Source organism: Vidua macroura, chromosome 1 (genome assembly GCF_024509145.1).
Source record: "Vidua macroura isolate BioBank_ID:100142 chromosome 1, ASM2450914v1, whole genome shotgun sequence".
NCBI classification, from domain to species: Eukaryota; Metazoa; Chordata; class Aves; order Passeriformes; family Viduidae; genus Vidua; species Vidua macroura.
In genome coordinates, this window is record NC_071571.1 from 92,564,483 (window position 1) to 92,586,319 (window position 21,837).

Sequence of the window (21,837 nt, forward strand, 5' to 3'; positions counted from 1 at the left end):
GGAATTGTCCTCATGTGAGATTTGTTAATTGCTGTTTAAGGATTTGCTACAGATTTCTCAAACTAAAAGATGTGGGTGCCTTGTAAAGGTCTGAAGCAGGAGGAAAGCTTCCCGGCTTGTACACATGATTTCCATCCTATACTACAACTTACCAGCCATTCTCAATGATGGGATTTTTGCCTGTGATCCATAATTATGAGGATAGAGAAGGATTTAGGGGACTATTCAGATTACATGTTGGCCAAATCATCAGGTAACTCTATGTAATGGTCAAGTAGTAGAAGAAACTGCCAGGACAATTATGCCATACACATTAAATTTTTCAAAACAAGTTAGCTAGATTATGGCGGATAATTTATCCCAATGGAATAACCAAGGAAAAGCAAAATTGAATAAATGTTTCTCTTTTTCATCTGGAATGGTTCTATACATTGTGCTGTTACAGAGAAATCAATAGCTGATCTGTTAGATGGATAAAACCCAAATGATAGATAAAATATAAATGAAGCTTCATCACACTGAATTGGGTCAAATCCCATTGGAAATGGGTCAAGCCTTTAGGAATCATTCCCTACTGTTGATTATAATGAGCACACGAGGTTTTAAAACCAGCTTACAGCTTTTAATCAGCAGTAGCTTATGGTGTGATGAATTACTGCTGTGTATGTGCTGTAATTAAACAGTGCCTTATGAAGACAGTGTAGTTGTAGCACTGTAAACTCTGAGACTGATAGAGCAAACTTCTGAGTCCATCCTCAAATGCTGAATTGATGGGCATTCAGGGCCTTCAGCATCTCACACAGTCAAACCTGTAATGCAACAGACAACAGAAGAGACCTCATTTTGCACATGGATTAAATATTCATCTGTGACTGTAGTAACTTCTAAGTTTTTAAGGTATTGATCCACAGCCTACTTTGATCTTATAGTATATAATCTGAACCAATGTTAAGTATTCAAATACAGAAATTATCTTTGTGAGTCATATGAAATACAAAACTTTATTTCCTTCAAGAAATGAAGTTATACCAGGTGTGTGATAGCCTGCTGCAATGCCTTCTTCTTGGACTACAAATGAAAAAGGTGTACATAGAATTTATTTCTTGCCAAAATGTCTATACAGTTAATCATGTGTCATTTTGAATGGGATTTTTATGAATTTTTTGGTTTTTTTTTTTTTGTTTGTTTGTTTGTTTGTTTTTTGGTTGGTGGTGTGGGGTTTTTTTTGTTTGTTTGTTTTTGTTTTTTGTTTTGACAAATGTACAAATTGACTCTGCTTGCCAGGTGAAAATGAACTTCCAAATTTCATTGATATATTTGTTTTATTTGATAACTGAATATTATGGATTTAATTGAAAGTGATTTTAGTTAGTTTACCAATTAAATTGTAAGACTGTAGATCCTCAAGCTGTTCCTCAGATGTTTGCTTGATCTTTATTTCCCTGCATGCCCATATTTCCACTAGCATTTACCTGCTCCAGACTGGCACTAAAATGTGGCACATCTAAGCCCTAGTACCTCAGGACAAATTATTTTCTGACAAAATGCAACATTGCTTAGGATGTCCCATGCACAGCAGATAGACCACCCACATAAAAATGGCATAATTCAGATGTAGTTCCAACCTCTGCTCACTGCAGAAAAGGAATTTACATCAATACCGCCTTTATTCTGAAGTGACTTAACTGCTCCTGAGATATATCTGGGGTGAATTTCTAAGTCCTTCATGGTTATTCTTTTTTTTGCTATGTATAAATAACTAAATATTAGTTTACCACAATGAAAGAGAAAAATTACAATCTAGAAGCTGGGACATTAATCTAAACTGGGGGAGAACTGATTTTGGATCTGTCACCCAGGTGTTTCTGAGAGGGAACTGAAACTCTTATTTGATGTATCTCAGAGGAATGTTCCTGTTACTGATCTAGGAGGCTGAGTGGGGCTAGGGGAAATTCCTCTTTCTTGTCATTAAAAAGTATTGGGTCAGATCTAGAATATACCTACACTATTAATTATGTCCATATTTGTTTTTGACCTTGGTGCCTAGATCATTTAATCTCCTGGCTAACACAAGTGGAAATAGAAATGGAAATTCCTTAACTTATATTTGAACAGTCACAGACCTTTGAATTACTTTATTAACAGGAAAAGGTAAATAATTAGCTTAAACTAGTTAAATGGTAGGAAATATCAAGAAAAATCTTGAGCCCAAATATATCAGTGCAACAGGAGTCATCTGTGGCTGAGCTCAGTGTTTGTTTGTGTGCTGTACTCTATTTGTACCAGCGTGACAGCAAGATTATTCTTTGTGAGCAGGCATTGTTTTCTTTAGTAGTCTCTTTGAAAATCTTTCTTTTAAACATTTGTCCTTCAACTCTCTCAAAAGCTATGCTACTACGTGTGCTAAATCATTATGTAAGAAGGGAATAATTTATTAGTTCTGTGTTGGTTTTCCTTCACCTTTTCTTTGTAAGGAGGCCATCTCAGAAGATGAAACCTGTGTCACGTGTGATAGCCATGAAAATTCAAACTTACCCAAATATTTGCATCTGGGCAAGTTGTCTTGAACCACCTTAAAGAAAGATGCAGACAGTTCCAGAATGAAACTAAATCTTATCCTTTGGTATGTGTCTATAGGAAATCAAGCAAATCATGCTCTATAAGAAGTGCCTATCTTCCTCAGCTTCTTGACAGAGACCCCAGACAAGGTAGCTGTGATATACATGATACCCACTAGACATTTGGACAGAGGAATCCCACCAAATCATCTTCTAACTAATAAATAGTGTAGTGGCTCTAAAAGGGAGGAATTAACTGTGGCAATAAGTTAAATTAAGCACTACCCAGTTGCTTCTTCTGTAGGTTTAAAATTGTCAGTCACTTCCCATATAATAGTGTTTAAATAATCAAGTTCAGACAGTCATTTTTTACTGGATGTAGATCTCACAAAAATAATTTGATGCTGCTGAAGAACAAATCAAACAAAATTAAATCTGAAAATATGAGAATCCTTGCTGAGAAAGCTGAAAAAGCCCAAACTACATTTTTTAGTAGTGCAAATTGAGATTAAATTAATTTTAGATTTCTCCCCAGCACAGTAATTTGGACAGCACAGCAAATCTGAAGACTAGTTCCTCAGTTCCTAGAACTGGTCAGTATATCACTATGAATTACTTATTTCTGTAGGACAAGGGGGAAAAGGAGACTAACTTATACCATCCTAACTTATACCGCCTTGTGCATAAAGTTTTCTTGTACATGCAAATCATGGTGAATGCCCAGCAGTACCCCATCCAGAAACCAGGAATCTCTCAGTGGGGTTCTCAACACCAGGCTTTCTTGCACCTCTTACCCTCTGTATGGTGAACTGTGAATGGAACTATTCATCCAAATTTTTCACCCTTTAGGCTGAATTTAAGGCCGATTGGGGATAACAATTTGCTTCCAAAAATTAAGCAAATTGATTTTTTAAAATATATAATGGTCTGATAATTTGTGTATTTATGATGGCTGAACCAAGGTGGCTGAGTTGGTGACCCAACAGCCTGTGAAAAGCTGTGACTTTCTTGTGTGTAGTGCCTTACATCTTCAGCAGTCTTGTGGGATGTGTCACCTCAGGCTGGTGGGGTCAGTTTTAGAGTGAATTTTAGAAGCACAGAAATTGTTAGTGCTGTACCTGGGTTTTGGACACTTTGTGGGCTTCCTGAGGCACCTCACTAATTGCTGTGACTGCCTGTGTCCCCTTGTGCCTGTTCTGTGCAGAAAGACAGTCTGGATCTAGTCACCTCAGCAGAGATTCCTGTGTCTCTCCCTCTTAATACATTTGTTACCAACACGGAATATTTTAACAACCACATCTCTAGAGAAGCAAACCAACCAAACAAATAGAAAAAACCCAAAAACTAAATGCTGTTTGGTTATAAGTATATAATTTTAAACTTTTCTTTTTAAAAAATATTTAGTAACATTTACTGAATTTTGCTATATGTAGTAATCCTGATTAACATCTGAGAAAGAGATTAAATATTTCAGAAGTTATATTTTACATGTGTTGGTTTTGCTTGGTAATCAATGAAATTGCAAGATAAATTTATTTTGTAGTAAGAAAAAATCATGCATGCAGTATTTAAACCTATAATTTGATTTCATTAAATCATTATTTGTTTCCACGAAAAATTAAATACTAACAAAAATAATAATTTAATTGGGAGACAGTTCTTTTAAAACTGGTTTTAAACCTTTATTTTATTTACTATTTTGTTTACTATAAAACTACTTTATTTCCTATAAAAGCTATAGCAATATAATTTTAGAAAAATAGTATCTTATCTGGTATGCTCTTACACAGATTTATTGTGATAATTCTGTTCAACTTTATTTTCAATAGGCCTATTTGCTTTCTGATGTAGATCTAAATTAGTCATACACACTTCCTCTAAGAAAATGTCTCATGTAAGAAGCAAAGAAATTCAGATGGTTTTTCACCACTTCAAATTATGTGTATAGTGCTTTCTTGATTGTTAAATTACACTCTAGGCTAGGTCAAGGTATAGAATAATTTTTATTTTCAAGTGGATGGGAATTAGATGATTTAGAAGCATATTACTGGGTATCAGAGAGCAGGTAATTTTATGTTTAAGCTCAACTAAAGGTTTGTATGGGGTGCAAAGGAGGTTTTTATTAAGAAAAGAGGAGCAGGAAATTGGACCTCTTCAAAACAGATTTACCCAATTTCTCTTACTAAAGTCAGTGAGTGGGTTTTCACAAAACCAGTATCAGCTATTGAAGGACACAGACGATACACAAGTTAGATTATGACAGATTTAGCATTTGTTTTCAATTGAATGCAATTCTCTGTCATCCACAGAGGTTTTACAGCATATCCAGTAAAAATCTCCTAAGATATGGAAAGCCCCACTGAAGGAAATTAAAATAGTACGTCTGAGAACATCTATTCACAAGTCAAGAAAAAAAAAAATTATATGTTATCACAAATGCAGTGTCAGTGTATATTTTCATTACTTGATTTTCATATGTAAAATCAGGGAACTCAGAGGACAGTTTTATAAACAAAAATCTCAATCCGAGTAGTTATTGCTGTTCTACTGATGAATTGCCACTTTTGAATTGGACCTAGCTGAATGATACCTGTAACTATTTGTCTGGACCTCTTCTGAAAAACTTTGGAATGGTAGAGAAATGCCCAAAATTCTTGATGTTTTAAGAAACTTAGATACGAGATTAGGGACTTAACAATAGGTAAAAAGCTCTGTACATAATATTTCTTTTGGAGGTATGCAAGCATTAAGGATAAACATGGCTGTCTCTCAGGGCTCTTATCTCTCCAGCATTGCATGCTATAACTTTTTGGCAATGAAGCATGACGAGGCTGTGTCTGTGTCCTGCCATCATTTCTCTGTGCCTCCCACCACCTTTGCTGCTGTTCACTAGGCTCACCAGTATGACCTGGCCACTGAGCTGTGTGTCCTACAGCTGTACCTGCGTCAGCCTGCTCTCTGGTCTCTCTCTGGTCTCTTCTGTCAGTTGTCCTGGTCTTGCAAAGTATTTTTGGTATGTTGAAGGGGTGGGGTGTCAAAGGGGCACGTGTCAAAGCTGTGAAAAAATTCTGTATTTTCAGGGTAGGAACATGATCAGGAAAGGACTGTCATTAGTGGCTAGTCCAGAAGAGTCCATGAAGTTTTCATGGTAGCTCCACTGTGCCTCCCACATACACATACAAGAAATACCAGAAAACCCATGGCGTGCTACCTTTGAAAAAAACAGCAGCTTCAAAATCTGCAAGAATGCAGGCATTCTGCACAGGGATGAAACAACTCAAGTGATGCAGCAGGTTGTCATGGTCTCAATACCAGTTGCAGAAGTGAGAATTTCTTTCCCTATTGAACTGTAGTAATCTGATCCTTTACAGCTCAGGGTTGAAAACCACCTGCAGAAACAGTCCATGAATAGGATACATGAGTGAGTTATAGAATATTTTCCATTTAAGTTAGAAACTTCCATTTCTAGGAATATATCCACTGGTGCATGCCAGGAATAATTCTGCAGAGCAAAGGCAAAGCAAGTTGGTGCTGCACATGGAAAACAGAGGTGCTGCCAAACAGCAGTGCTCTCCCCTCAATGGTGTAATTGAAAAGGAGCCAGCAACTCCTCTTGCAGCTAGGCCAGTGCACAGGAAGATGCAACACAAGCACCGTTCTGTTCAGCAGCTGTGTTTTCCCCCATGTTCACTCATGGTACTGCTGCAGTGAGGAATAACATGATCTGGTTAAGTGAAAAAGTGATTTAAGCAGGGTGAGCTTAAACCCAAGGCAAACCTTAGCTAGAGCTCTGCAATATGAGTTGTAAATCCTGGCCCCTCTGTTGTCTCTTCTTTTTCCTGGTACTGGTTCTACCAGGACCATGGCCAGGACATCTCTGTCCCTTCTAGAAAGCCAGATGGTGAGATCATTGAGGTGAGGAGGGCATCAGGAATAAGGAAAAGATTGTAGCTGGAATTTGAGGGTGCCAGATTTCCAAATATGCAGGTGAAGATCCAGGGACTGCTCTCACACAAGAAGTGTGATTTCTTATCTCAGATGTGTTTCATATGTTTGTGGCTGCTGCTTGCTCATGAGTTTTGACCTTTATTGTCTTACATCCCATTGTTCTTGTTTAAATCAAAGTTACTTAAATCTAGAAACAAGAGACTTGTGATAGATTTTTTCTGTACCTATCCAAAACAAAGGGAAGCAAGAGAACATTTTTACATCTTTTACTGAAAAGCAGTAAGAGCACTTGACTTGCATTGATAGTTTCCATGAATCTGTACATGCTATTGCAGAAGAAGGAATTGTTTGTAAGACAGTGAAGAGACAAAACTTGTGCCTAAGTACTTTTTTTTAACACAGTTTTGTACTGAGATTCTTAAAATTTAGGTAGTTAAAGATTTATGGTCAGGTATGTAGCTACATAAAACACATCAACAGATGTGTTATCAACAGATTATCATTCTGTCACAGTCTTTTTTTTTTCTTCTTTTTGATACGTTCTATGACTTAAATTTCCACCAAATGCTGTAAATATCAAGAGACTGGTAACAGTTATTCAGATGCATATGCACTGTGTACTCACTCACTTCAGGTAAGATTTAAAACCCATTCTCACACTTTAATCATTGTGGGTTTGACTTTGAGACTCGTCAGAAATAAAGTTAATGGGACAACTGACTTTTGTAACTTACTTTTTGTAGCTTATACTAAGACTTTACTATCAGTTTCAGGGAAAAGATTTTTAAAATATTTTTCAACTGTTTTAGCCTTACTTTCTTCCAAAATTCTGCTTCCTCTCATACTCCAAACTACCTTCAGCTTTCTTCACCTATAATTTTAACGTTGTCTTAGGCAAAAGGCAAAAAATTTTATTAGAACAGTTAGACGCTAATCCATCTCATTTAAAGCACTACAATTTTTGTCTTTTGATGCCACTTGTAATGAAAAACTGATTACATCTGCTTTATACAGCAGTTTTCTAAAGTTTTATGCATCTTGTGGAGGTTATTTAATCTAATATTTTATGCCCAAATCATTAAAAAAATTTCTATCATTCTTCACTTTCATACTGCAATATTTATACATGAGGGGAAAAAATGCATACTTCTGCTTTTCTAGTTTTAATCAGCTTTGCAAGGATTTTTCCCTTATATTGTATTTCACTCCTACAGGCATAAATCCTGTCCTAACAAGACAATGTTGCTGTATGCTATCAATTTTCTGAGCAGAATAGATTCTCTGAAACTAGGAGTATTTTGTCAAATTGTTTTCTCTTAGTACCTGAAGTATCAGTTTTAATTCTGGAAACTCTTAGAGAAGCGTATTTAATGTTACACACAAATACAATGCTACGTTTATGGATAAACACTTTTGTGCTCTGGTTGTGCTTTGCCACAAAACTTTATTCCAGAGCTGTCTGTCAGGTGTATTATATAACTGCTCTATATTAATTATTAAATCCTTTATTATTTGGAGTAATTATATTTTAATGGCTGTAGCTTTCCATGGAAGGCTTTTTCTCTTAATGCTAGTCTGCTTCCTGTAGCTATTCAAACTCCAGATGAAGAAATAAAAGGAAACATAAATCAGAATTTAAAATGAAACAGCACAACAATGATGTATACCATATTTTAAGAAAATTTTTAAAGCGATCATTAAAGATAAAATCAATGAGTTTCACTTTAAAACTGTTCTTTGTGTCTTAGACAATCTTCGACAATCTTCTGATCTTAGTAAAACACGTTGTTCCTAATTAGTGCGAAAAAGAAATCACTGTTGGACCTTTCTCCTCCTTTTTATTTTTTTTCCAGTGGATTAGTACAAAGAGATTACTCAAAATTGGTTAAAACAAGTGGAGGTTTGCTGAAGCAGCAGGAAAAAGGAGTTATTTGACTTTTAGCCAGTTCTAGTTGGAGTCGTTTCTTTGTCTTGAATATAGGATCAGCTTACAGGTAAAACAAACCCCAAATCTGACCAAACCAAAGTAGTTTTCTTAATAAGTTTTCTTTTGCAAAGATTATTATTTTTGAGGAGTTTTTCCCCCTGTAACTTTTAACATCTTTAGATTTTAAAATAAAAAAACATTAAATAGACGTGCTGATAAATTTTGTAATCTTGTAATTCAAGACTAGACTTCATCCTACTAAAATGTACTGGTAGGATATGGTGGAAGTAAAAAAATTCTATCAATATGAAAGGTGTGGATCAGGGTGGGCTAAATTCTGAACTGGCCATCATCTTATGTTTCAAAACTGCTTTGGTCTCACGATGATGTACAATTCACATATATTTACATAAAAAATGTAAAAGCATAAAATGGAAATTTATAAAGTGAGAAATATCCTTGTAAGGATCTGTTGGGCAGGCTGCTACACAAAACATTTCAAATGCTGTTGTTTGAAACCCCCACTTCTTTTGTAGACATCAGCCTCTCGTGAGTGGGTTCCATCTTCTGGATCTGTCTCTTAAAGTCTGTGAGAACTGAGTGGGGCATGGCCATTTTTTCTCCTCTTCCAGTGCTTGAGGTCATGGGGCTTCACAGCCTCACCACCTGCACCCCTCTGCCAGTGCCCCAGCCTCTGGGTCTCTCACACATCTTTACACTCTCACAGCATCCCTCCTCCTAGTGAGTAACCCAAACTTTCCAGACTTCTCAGGTGGCCTCATGGGGACAGACAAGAAAAATAGACTTTGAAGAGGAATTTCCCAGCAGCCATGGCTACTTGTAAAATGCATCTCTGCCCATAGCAGGGGGGTTGGAAACTAGATGATCTTTAAGGACCCTTCCTCTGATTCTAAAACACTGAAATTTGCAGCCAGGCACACACTTTCCTCACTCAAAGAATCATGCAATTCTTGGGTTAGACAGGCATCCTGGCACTGTGTAACACTTCTTGTTCTCTCGCTCTCTAGAGTGCAGTCCCTAATTGTAGCAGTGACAAGCCTGTCCCTTATGGGAATAGAGCGTACCTCCCTGAGGATAAGGAAATCCAATCTGCGATCCCATGTGACTTTTGCATGGGGAGCTGATTGTCAGGGGAAGGCTAGAGCTGCAAAGTCTCAATGTCTCTGGCTTTTGATGGCTCTTTGAGAGACAGCTGTCTTGTTCATCTCAGCAGCAGAAACTGAAACAATGATCATGGGGGTGGTGTTTGCTACTTGGGGGCCTTTGTAGTCTCCTCTATATCTCAGTAAGGGTTCACTTGTAGTTGCAGGTTACAGCACAAGTGGGCTTTTTGTTGCTCTAAAGCTTTTCCTGAATTATTCCCCTACAAGTTCTGAATAAAGTATTTGGAATAAACCAGCCTGGATAACTCAAAACTGCATTTCTTGTACAGGAAAAAAACTTTGGTGGCTGCTGTACAAATCATAAGACAGGAAAGAGCATAGAATTTGCAGTTTGTATTAATGTGTTCAGCACTGCCTCAACTCCCTTGTTTTGTATCTTAGCATGAGGACAGTGGGAATTCTTTGGGTTTGACCCTGAATCACGAAGAATGCTCTTCATGAGCTACAGTGTTTTCACAGGCCACCTGGTGTAATGGCAAGAATGGTTATTCAAGGACTTGAGTAGCTGCGATCTAACACACATAATATGCACAGCAGCTGCTGCTCTCCTCCGTTTTCAGGCTTGGTAACTGTGAAACTACAACCTTTAAATAACACCCTCTTAACTCTATAAAAGGTTAAGGATGCAGTACATAAGGAAGAAGATAGAGCATCTTGTTTTAGGGCCTCTCAGCTGGAGCAGAGCAGGCACAGCCATCTGGGAGGCTGCTCAGCATGCTGAGCCTTCCTCTGCCAGGGGAGGGGGAACACAGCCCTGACAGAAGGCAAGGGAAGGCCCTAATCATATAATCACAGGTATGCATTCAAATGTGCCAAAATGGAGTTTATGTTTCTTCCCTGCATGGTGTGAGATCACCAGAAAGCAGGCATGCTTTGCTAAGCGAAGGGAAAACAGCCTTGCTGGGAGGTGTGATTGCTGGTGTGATCCTTTGGTCAAGCACATATCTTCTGCTCTGGGAGACATTTTTATTTCTGACATGTTGTGCACTTAAGTTTGGTTATCATTTAAGTCAGCAAGGGCTAACCTGCCCTCAAAAGGAGAACTGCATCCTGCAGCTCATCCTGTACGTCTGAGTAGCCACTGTAAACACAGTGGCAGAGACTTAGCAGACATGTGCAGGTCAGCTGAAGCTGTCCACACACCAGGGCTACTGTCAAACTGTTACGCTGTGCATCACCACACTGACAAGAAAAGCCTCTCTGGGAAAAGGTAAGCACATCAGACTTTCTAAGTAACTGACGTGGGTTTTTAAATTTGTTTCGTCTACTGCAAAAAAAGAATTGATATTACACGCTGAATTTAGAATTTCAGTTACATAAGTAAAGGGCTTAGGTAGCTGCAGCAAAACATTTCTTTTGGGTGTGCGCAAGAAAATCAAATGAAATGCTAGAATATTAAGCATACCAAAGGAGGAAAAGGTCACCTTGCTCTCCTTTCTCATTCAATCAGAGTATGTAGCTGGGCTGGAGTCAGGGTCATCCAGGTCCCTGGGGACCCTGTCTTTCCTGTCAGGATCGCCTCTATCACATCATCTGTCATGTTTGTATGGAAAGCTTAAATGCTGAGTTAGCAGATGGAAACTGGGATTAGGTCACTGTCTTGGGTGTCTTGCATTTTTCAGTTGCGTGTGTACTTTTCTCTGGTAAGTCAGGAAAGACTGACAGCAGTGCTATTCCCAGTTTTTTCCTCTATAAATGACACTGCTTGGTGGATTTGATTTAAATTGATGAGTGACTGTTGGCTTAATTGAAAAGAAAAATAATCTGGTAATTTGATAATGATTCAAATCTTTCTTTTGTAAGACTATCCTGATAGTGCATACTGTGCCTATTCAGACTGAGTTTGCAGGACACCAGGGACATAATAATTGCATTTATTCTTGGATAAAAGATGTGGATACACTAATGCTCTGTCATTTTGGGTTTCTTTGGCAACACCATAGATTTTTGAAATGGGTGCACTGCACTCCTGTGGTTTGCTGCCCCTTACCTTTGAATGAGTGCAGTGTCGTGGTGTATTTTGAATTCTGCCTCACGATCGCTGACATTTCAATGCTCTGAAATCAAGCTCAGGAGGCAAGAAAACATAGCCACCGCCTCTCTCACTGCCACCTCCATACCCTGCATGGTCCTGCCTTCAGTTGTCCCTCTCCCGGAGAGACTCTGACAGATGGAGCTGCTGCTGTGCCCTGGGCTGCTGCCAGGGGGGCTTCTCTGCTGATCAGTGGCTTCCATGTCCAAACCTGTCACTGCCTGGATGGCCTTTCCAACCTGGGAAGCTCCTGGGAGTTCTCCCGGGAAGTCAGCCCAAGCTTGCACAGGCTGATTCGCTCACACACCCCTGCAGAAAATGGACTAGTGTATGACACAACAAGTAATGAAGTTATCATTTTTTAATAGAGCAAATGTCTTCTCATGATTGCTGCCTGTAGTTTTATATGTACAATGTTATTTCTCATCGTAAATTCTGAGTCAAGAAAAGCCTGCTAGGTTTGGACCCTGCCAGGAAGTAACTCAGAATGATAAATGGTATAAATATCAATTTCTGTAGACCATGCTACATTTAGATAAATATTAATATTAATATTAAATAAGACATGTATAATTACACCACTTGACTTTAAAGAATAATTTATTTTGGCAAATAAACTCCCAGAATGATGAGGATTTGCATTCTCTGAAAAGTTAATCAAATAATAAAAGACAATGAACAGTAGAACAGAAAAACCCTTGGCTAGACTAAGATATTGCAGTCATTGCATATCCATGTATCCTAGAATATAATCATACCAGATCCACTTGAATATATATTTTTAACTTACTTACTAGAGTTGATTCAAATTACTGACATACGTTTCAGGTTATACAGTGTGATATCAGGCAAGATTTTATGCTACAATTATTAAATCCAAGAAAAGGTGTGATTTCATGTACAACCTCATTTCAAACTATTAAGGATTTTATTAAGCATCCTAAGAAACAGGAACTTCTCTTCAGAAGAATTAATGTACTCTCTGTTCACTTGCTTCATCACAATTGTTTTTATGCTTCATGGATGATCTGCCTTCATTTCTTTATATTTGTTTATACCTTTCTCAGTTTCCTGAATGAAAGATATAATGATGGTGTTAACAATTCATGTTTAAAGATATAATTGTTTTTAAAACAGTCTTTATTTTTTTATTTCATTATCTAGCTCTTTCTTTGATAATATATAATACCTAATATTTTAAGTGTTAAATCCATATGAACTATATTACTAAATTTCTATTCAGTGCTAGAAGTCAGTCTAACAAACCAAGTAAGAGACAGAAGTATAATAAAGAAGGTGAAAACAAAGTTTAAAAAGAATCAGTAAAAATAATTTTTGAAAGCTCATAAAAATGCAAGTTCTTGAAATTTTTGTAGAAGAATCCTCTTGGGCTACAAAATTACTAGATCCTTTTATGAGTTCAGGTTACTTAATTATATTTTATGTAGTACTTGCTTACTTGCTTGCTGTGTCCTTTTGACAAAATACTATTACTAACATAGTGAAATACACCCAGGGTTAAGACTCCTTAGCTTTTATCCTCACTCTAAAGATACCCTGTGGCCTTTGTGTGGTCTGACCTTTCTGTCTGTTTTGCTTTATGGATGACTGAAAGATTTACAGCCAGAGAACTGGCTATGACGAGTAATTACCACTCGCTATATACACTGCTTTCATAACTCAAGATTTCTTGTATGCTGTGTCTATATGTTTCCAAAGCAATGAAATCTAGGATTTCATAAATAAAACACATAAATAAAACTTTAAGTGAAGGAAATAGCTATGCAGCAGTTAAAGATGAAAGTAGTATTTCTTAGAGCAAAACAAATTTTAAAACTCTAATTACAAGGGTAAAAACTGTCACAATTCAAATCCTTGCAAAGGTAACATGCTTTTCTTCCTTGAGTCTTTCTTTTCTGGCAGCCTCTGCTGAAGAATAATCTTCTATCTGACCTGACATTTTCTTCCTTATTTGAACTGTGATTCTTAATCTCAGCATTTTTGTCTTTAAACAAAGAAATGGTTGCCTGCAAGTGAATGAAAAGGTTTTGCTCATTCATTATTTATAAGCTTCTATTGTGATTCTTTTTTTTAATTGGAAACTTTCAACTGGTGTTGGTTATTGCTGATATGTGATAAGGATAACTGAAAAGCTTCTCAGTCCTGTCTGACAAGGATATATTATGAAAGTTAAGATTGCATTAATTTGCTAAGACTTTCTGCATGATCCACAACATGAAATGTTTCTGTATTTATTCTGAAGGAAATTAGCTTTCCTGACACTTGGCTTCATTCAGTATTGTTAAGGCATTTGCAACAGCATTTCCAGTTATTTGGTAGATTGCTATTTCATGAAACATCTTTCAAAACGAGTGAGACAGGTAGGGCAGGTTAGCAGAGACTTTGCAGGCAATTTGCACAGGATTTATTGAAACATGGGAAGTGTTCTCAGCTTTGGCATCAGTTTGCAGCCTCCAGCTTAAGTTTTTCACTGTTTGTGTTTGGCCAGTCTTCTTTCCCATGACTCGCTCTCGAACACTCTTGGCCACAGGATTGCTATCGCTCAGTGCAGCACATAATCTCTTTAGGAGCCTTCCCAGGAGGCAATAGAGGGAATGAGAAAGAAGACCTAAGACCCGTCAGTGACAAATGATTGCTAGGTGACTGGCAGTGTAAAGTGTTAAAGAAAAGCACTCATTCTTTAAAAGAGAGTGTGAGCAGAAGCTAAATTGGAGAGAGACAATCTTCAGGGCACCATAATGTAATGTGCCAGAGCACCCTTCACTCTCTGCACTGAACCTATCAACGAGATGCCAATAGCTTGCTAATGGTGGTGAGCTTTAAGACAAGTCAGAGGTGTCTTTGAATGTGTGAGTACTTGTGCAGTGGCATGATTTTTCATTCATGTCTAGGAGATTGATTTGAAATTTGAGATTAAAATCTGTCATGGTTTAACCCCAGTCAGCAGCTAAGCCCCACAGAGCCACTTGGTCACTCCTACACCAGCAGGACCGAGGAGAGAATTGGCAGGGTAAAAGCATAGAACTCAGGGGCTGACATAAAGACAGTTTAATAGGAAAAGCAGAAGCCATGCACTCAAGCAAAGCAAAACAAGGAATTCATTCACCACGTCCCATGGGTAGGCAGCTGTTCAGCTATTTCCAGGAGAGCACAGCCCCATCACATGTAATGTTTACTTGGGAAGACACATGCTGTCACTCCAAGTGACAAGGGGATCCTCCTTCTTCCCCCACTTTATATCCTGAGCATGAAGCTATATGGCCTGAAATATCCCTTTGGTCAGTAGAGATCACCTGTCCCAGCTGTGTTTCACCCCAAGCTCCCATTCACCTCCAGCCCCTTGACAACGTGTCGGTATGAAAAGGAGAAAGTTCTCGACTCTGCACAAGCCCTGCTCAGCAAGAACAGATCTCTGTATTATCAACTCTGTGTCCAGCAGAAATCTAGATCACAGCCTTGTACTAGCCACTGTGAATAAAATAACTTTACCCCAGCTGGAACCACCAGAAAATCTTTCCAAGTTTTAGAGCCATTCTTTTCTTCAAGTATTTCAGATGCATATGGACCATACTTAGTTTCACCTGTTGGCAAACACTTTTCCAAAATTCTTCTGAGATCTGATGACTAAGTATGCCCTATAGCTGCCAGCAGTCCTGTTGAGCTGTGATGCATGAATAAGGAATAATGCTCAGAAACTAAATGTCTCTTTTGTAGGACAAGGTTTAATAATATTGGTTCCTGAGAGGCCACTGAGTGCTGATTATGCAGTAAGATTTTCTAAAAGGTTAAGCATCTAATCACTCCCACTGAATGAGGATGGTTAAGCAAAAGGGGCATCTGGAAGCCAGTGGCAGAAAGGATTGTTAAACTGATGTCACAGGAAGGTTTAAGGGAGTACAGTGGTTATTTACTGTGTGGACAAGCAGGAGAGGCTATATAAAAATTTTTTGAAAAGCTTTTCAAGGAGGAGTCATAGAGGCAACACCTTTTGCAGGCATGGTTTTTCAGAACAAACTATGACCTAGGTACTTTTTAGGCTTTCAGCTATATGTAATACTATTTTCTCTGCTGCTTCTAAATCAAGCATACCGTGTGTCCTCTAGATGAGAAACCTCTGTGACTCTTAGTTATCTGGAGAATAGTCCATGCTAAGTTTATTAAATTTACTTTACAATTTACTTCATATTTGTTGGAAAGTCAATACTCATCATTTGCTTATATTTTTTCTTTGTAGTTTGCATGGAATTCTAAGTTTATAAAGAGCTGCAGTGACATAGCAGTGTTCTTAGTTGTGTCAAGCTAGGGTAAGCTATTATGAGCTTTGAAATCCTTAATCTTCATTTGGAGCCATGTGGTTTGGGCATTGCAATGATGTTAGCACAGACATGTAATTTGGCTTTATGGTAGCCCAGACATAGTTTCTACATGAGTATATCCAAGCAGACATATGGGAGTTAACGAATGGATACACATATCAATATACATATTTTTGAAACTTTTTAGGATACGGTAGTTTTCCAGAGGGGCCTTTATAAGCATAAACTGTACTGGTGCTTATACTGACATAAACATTTTTATGCTGGCTTAACTGCATCACCGTGAGGGTTATTTGCAGTCAGACTGACATAACTGAGGGTGCTATTAGCTTAGTTATTAGTTAGCTAAGCTATTAGCTTAACATTGAGAGTGTTATTAGATACAGTGTCACTGAAAGCTAGGCAGCATTGTCTACATAGAGGAAAATAAAGGAAATCCATCCATCCCATATCTTATGCATTGCAAGTGAATTTCTCTCATCCTTAAAAACTCTCAGCAGAAACTGTCTTCGTGAGGTGTGAATAAGTACAAAAATGTGGTGAAAATAGAAATTACGACATATAGTGAAAGGAACTGAAACTAAGAATCTAAGAATAGTCTCATCTGGAAATTCTCAGTGTAAGTGGATAATAGTCAAACTGGCAATCATAATACTGCTATGCATTTTGGTAAGTTTGTTTCATTCAGCTGGTATCAGTTGCAGGACTTTTTTTTGCTTTTATTCAATGAGAACATGTAACTACCTGATATGCTCTTGAAAATCCTCTGTACTAACTTTGTGAAATGTGAGCTAATTAATTAGGTGGTATTGAGTCAATTTGTGTGGAGTTGCTTAAAGTGTGCTATAAAATTCTGTAATAAAATATGTAGAGAAAAACATTTCAGTATACCTTTAAGAGTATCTCATTCTTTGTTGTCAGAAAGCTTTCATCTTGACCATATAAGTAATCTATTCTGTGACAATTAATTAACAATAAGGACTATTTATAATTCTGTGAGAATTATATGCATAATTCACAGTCACATTTTTCTGGGCCAGTTTTATCTGGGTTGGTTAGTTTTTATACTTTTTTGTCCCTCTGTGAAAGAACAGCTTCAGATTCAAGTTCTGAAATTTCTCAGCTCCTGTCATGGTACTGACAAACATTATCTCACAACCCCAGTACATTTTCCCTCACATTTTTCTTCTGCATTTTACTGTGAGTTTCAATACAATATCTCTATTATGTTTACAGAAAGATATAGTTAAAAATAATAGAAGCACTACAAAAAGAAGCCAATGTCATATTCTGAATATTCTGAAAATTACTTTGTTGGTGTTTCTTTGAAGGAGTTCTACTCTCTCCTGTCCTTTTGTTGTTAACACTCAGAGGTTTGACAGATATGAGCTACATTATACAAATACTATACTAGCTTAAATAATTCAGAATTTCCAAAGGCAAGTGAAGGGAATGGCATATAGAAAAGTGGGCCTGCAGTCCCATCCTTACTGTTTTGACCTGTGCAAAGAGAGCCACAGTCCTGTCTCCTTCCTTCCTTTAATTAATATTTGGAAGTGGTTTTGTCACTGATCAGCACTTGTGGTTGGGGATCTGAAAAACCAGCAGCTATAGTTGTCCTTGCTGGGAGAACAAAAAATCACAAAAAACCTTTTTGTGTCTCCCCCTCAGCACCCCTGTAATCACACTATAAAATTGGAAGTATATCCTTCCTCTCAATAAAAGTATGTTTTATTTCCCTCACAGACTAATTTCCACAGTTGTCACTACATTAAGATATTGAATATCTTTATGGCTCTTCTTGACTTCAATTAAGTGTGGCATGTCCTCTATGAACTGTCCTTTCCAGTTTGTAAGGGACAAGGCATTGATCATGTGTTTTCCTGGTAGTAAATATTGGGGGTTTTTTCCCCACATTTTTGGGTTTCTAAGTCTAAAAATCTTGCTCTTCAGGCTGCTGTGGAAGCTTATTTCCCTGAATACTGAGCTCCATTCCTACAAGGGCTAGCTCCTGGTACCCAGGCTAGCTAGTTACAGGACAGGCACATTCTCAGTGCTACTTCACCTATGAAGGAAACCATGTAAGAATTTATAAGTGTTGAAAAGAAATGGCATCATCTGTCACATGAAATAATCACAGAAAAACTTCCTTAACTGCAGCACTGTAATCAGGCTACAGATTTACACTGGTTTTTGTACATGTTTCTCTACCTGTTATGTGCTTCCCACATCTCATCTAGTCCCAGTAAATTCTCCATACAGAAATGGTTGCAGAGCAATTGCTCATTTCCCTTCTAAGTTCATCAGAGCTGTGAGGCTTTAGCCTGTTGCTGTGAAGCTGGGGCTAGACCAACACTAAGGTGTGTGTCATCCCCTTTTGCTGTCAGGAGATGCTGTGGACTATCTGGTGTCTAATATGCCCACCATATATCAATATACATCCTGATGCTTTTCTCTCTTCTCTCTAGGTTGTATTTTGATGTTTTAGATCTACAGGTAACAGCTGTCATGCTACAAATACAAATGGAAGTAGATTGGTTCTGGTTTTCACATTAACCATTTTAGCTTTTAGATGACTACTGGGAATATTTTATTTAAGATTGTCAAGAATTGATTTGTGTATCTATTTCACAGTGAACGTTCAGTCTGTGACAGAAATTATAAACTTATATTCACTTCTAAAGTATGTGATGCCATGCAGATGGGCTTTGTGAAACTGCTGCTAGACACCAGGGGATTTTACTTTTATTCCAAACTAGTCTTAGGTCCATCCAAGTGGATCATACTCATGGGAAAGGCAAGTAAGTCTTCAGAACTGCAGACTCCAGCTTTTGATGGAGGTCTCAATGCAATAAAAGCCCAGGACCCTCTGTCAGATTTGCAGTCCAATCTACAATTTCTTGTAGACAATTTAAAAAATATAACAATAGATATAACAACATAAAAATAAAAATAGTAGTATGTGTTAAGGAAACTTTTGCCTCCTGTGAGCTCTCAGATTAGTATTAGTCAGACTGTAGATTTTACTAAAATGGAGCTAGATGCTCTATTCAGCAAAGCTGAACCGGCAAAATCACTTTCAGTGAGAAAGGAGGAAAGGTTAATGCGGAGTGTTGGGTGAAATACAGTCTTTCCAAATTTGCCATCTAGCTCAAGATCATCAGCTTCCAAAATCAGTGTCACAAATAGGGTCATGAGCTCGGAATTAAATGTAAATTGGGTTGTGCGTGCCCAGACAGAGAGGCCGGAAAGGAAATTTTTGTCTCTGCTGAGCCAGCTCTTCAAAGAAATCTTTAGCCAATGGTTAAATCTTTAGCCTGTGGTTTGGAAGTCTCATCAAAATGTAAAAGTTTTAGTGTAAAAATGATAATTCAGTAAGCTCTTGCACTTCAAAGCCATACCTAAAGCTCAACAAAAATAGCAGGAAATAATTGATGCCAGATGTTATCAAAAGTGTGGGATAAGTGCATTGCAGATTTCCAGGTACAGTGGCCAAGGCAGCAAACAAAACAAATTCCTTTATCTGCATACTTTATTCTGTCAGGTACAAGAAGGCCACAGATGTGAAGACAGTCTCAAAATACCAGATGAGACTAAACATAAAATTTAAACTCAAGTGTGTGTTGGCTGTAATTATGTAACACAGTGTGTTTTGCAGTCAGGGTACTAATGAGTTGCTAATTCCCAGTCAGAGTAAGAGACTTCATTCCCAGCATATCTGCTAACTGGCCAGTCTGCTCCATACCGGCTGGAGCCTGCCACCACAACTCTCCTGGGAAATACTTCACAAAGCAAGATGTCCTAGTTGTTTAAATGGGAGGGGAATGTGTAATTTAGCTGTGTGTGTTCTCCTAGCAAAAATATCCCACATAGTGTGAGCCAGTAAGAAACTGTGTGATCTTTAAGCTGGAGATGACTGTGTTCAATAGAAGTTTCCTGATTATGTAAATGAGTTCTTAAAAATGCTTTAAATTTCTTTCAAGTACCAGAAATGTTTCTTTTAATGATGTTAACTGTCTCACATTCTGATTTAATTATTCATACCCTATTCTTTCATATTTCTTTTCCTTTTGACATACTGTCAAAAAATAAAAAATCAGTTAAATAGTTGAGAATGTGTGAACTGCCATAAACAATCACTGTTGTTTGTTTCTCTGCAGAGCAAAAAGAAGTAAAGGTGGGAGAATACAATGCTGTGGATGACACATTGGTAATAATCAACAACAGCATCAGGTTCCAAGGTAGGAGACAAAACTGGAAAGAGGTACAGGAGTGACACGGATAGCTGTATGTAGTTGTAAGACTGTGTGCTCTTAAAAAACTGTTTTAGGATTTTTAATATCAAATGCTGTGATACTGTATCAAATGCTGTAGAAAGTGAAAGGGAAAATGCTTTAAAAATATAATTCTGAACAGAAAATTACAGTGTTTTGATATCGTATACTTGGGTTTTATCCCAATGATAGGGCAAAATAAATTTATATGTGTACACAAATGTTCTTTGATATTTCAAGAAGGAGGTTCTTCACCAATGAATAATATTCTATTTCATCCCCATTTCCCACTCCCCCAAGGTCATCTCACTTGAGGGGTGCTCTCATGTTCTGTTTCCAGACACAAGGAGGAGGTAGTTGATTTCCTTTGGGAGTTGTCTGTTAGGTAGTTAGAAAATAGATTTTCAAAATACCAAGGCTGGCTTTAACATGGCCTATTGGAAACAGGGCCAGAGAGGGTTTTCAGACCAGCGACACTCTGAAGATCCACAGCAGGCATGTAGCATTTCTTGCTGTATCTTCCTGCCATTTTTTATCCCATGCTGCTCCAAATATAACATGGAGACTTTCTTGGCCCTCAAGCAGCTGGAGTGCAAGCATACCCATGGTTTTAAGAGCCTGTGGTCATGGCAGCCAGGTGTGAGCTGAAATGAGTTTTAAGGGTGTCTCCTGTTGAATATAGGCATATACATGCTTTTCAAAGCTAAATGTTAAGATTTAATCTTAAGCTCTGTTATGGTGCAGTTCAGTGAGAGAAAGTGAAGTTGGCTTTGTGAGTTCTGTGTGGTTTTCCCCTGGGACTGGTGAGGTGGATGAGCATCAATCTGTTATACTGTTGTACTCTAGTACACCTTTCTCCAATGTCCCAACACCCAAGGTTTGCATGAGCATGGGTGGAGTTTCATTGCATTGATCTAATTCATGACTACTTATCCATCTGCTGGAGCTTTCCACCTTTCCTTTTGATATCCCTTGCTGGACTTAAAAGAGCACAGATACAAACTTCTCATGTGTCTCTGGAGAATGAGGCTTTGGAAAGGAAGACTGCAGAATCTGTCCCAGTTGCCAAAGTCTGGGAAGCACCAGATTATTTTTACCTCAAGGAGAAACTAATGAAGTGGTTTAATACTAATTCACTCCATTAATTTCCTGAGAATATATGAAGTATGAATCAAGTTACAGGAGACAGCATTTGTTCATAACTTCTCGCCTTTACAGACAGTATATGATGGGGGAAAGTCTCTGTACAGTCTTTTTTCAGGACAAGACTGCTAGGTCTTGTTCTGACCACACCTGAAGGTGGTCTTTCCACCCATAACCTGTCTTATTGTAGTCTTAAGATGTATTATATGACTCAACGTGAATATTTTCCTTTGACTCATCTTAGCTTTTCATTGAGGCAGTTGTATATTCAATGTGGAGGACACTAACTTCCAATCAGTATAAGGAGCCTAGCAACTTTAAATATTTGAAATAGGGAGTAGTAAAAATGTTCCTATTTAAACCATTGCATAAAATTCCACAGCAACAGGAAGCAACAGGATTGAAGGGCCTGTGCACAAACAAGAAAATAAATT

The 21,837-nt window shown here is 37.8% G+C and overlaps 1 protein-coding gene across 1 annotated transcript in view; it reads left to right on the forward strand.

Annotated features, from left to right (window-relative positions):
- The window catches only part of GABBR2 (gamma-aminobutyric acid type B receptor subunit 2), a 350,484-nt gene that overhangs the window by 170,159 nt on the left and 158,488 nt on the right, over positions 1–21,837 (forward strand). Inside the window, exon 9 of the mRNA XM_053976709.1 lies at positions 20,147–20,227. Coding sequence (XP_053832684.1) covers positions 20,147–20,227 — 81 coding nt within the window. The remainder of the gene's footprint in view (positions 1–20,146; positions 20,228–21,837) is intronic.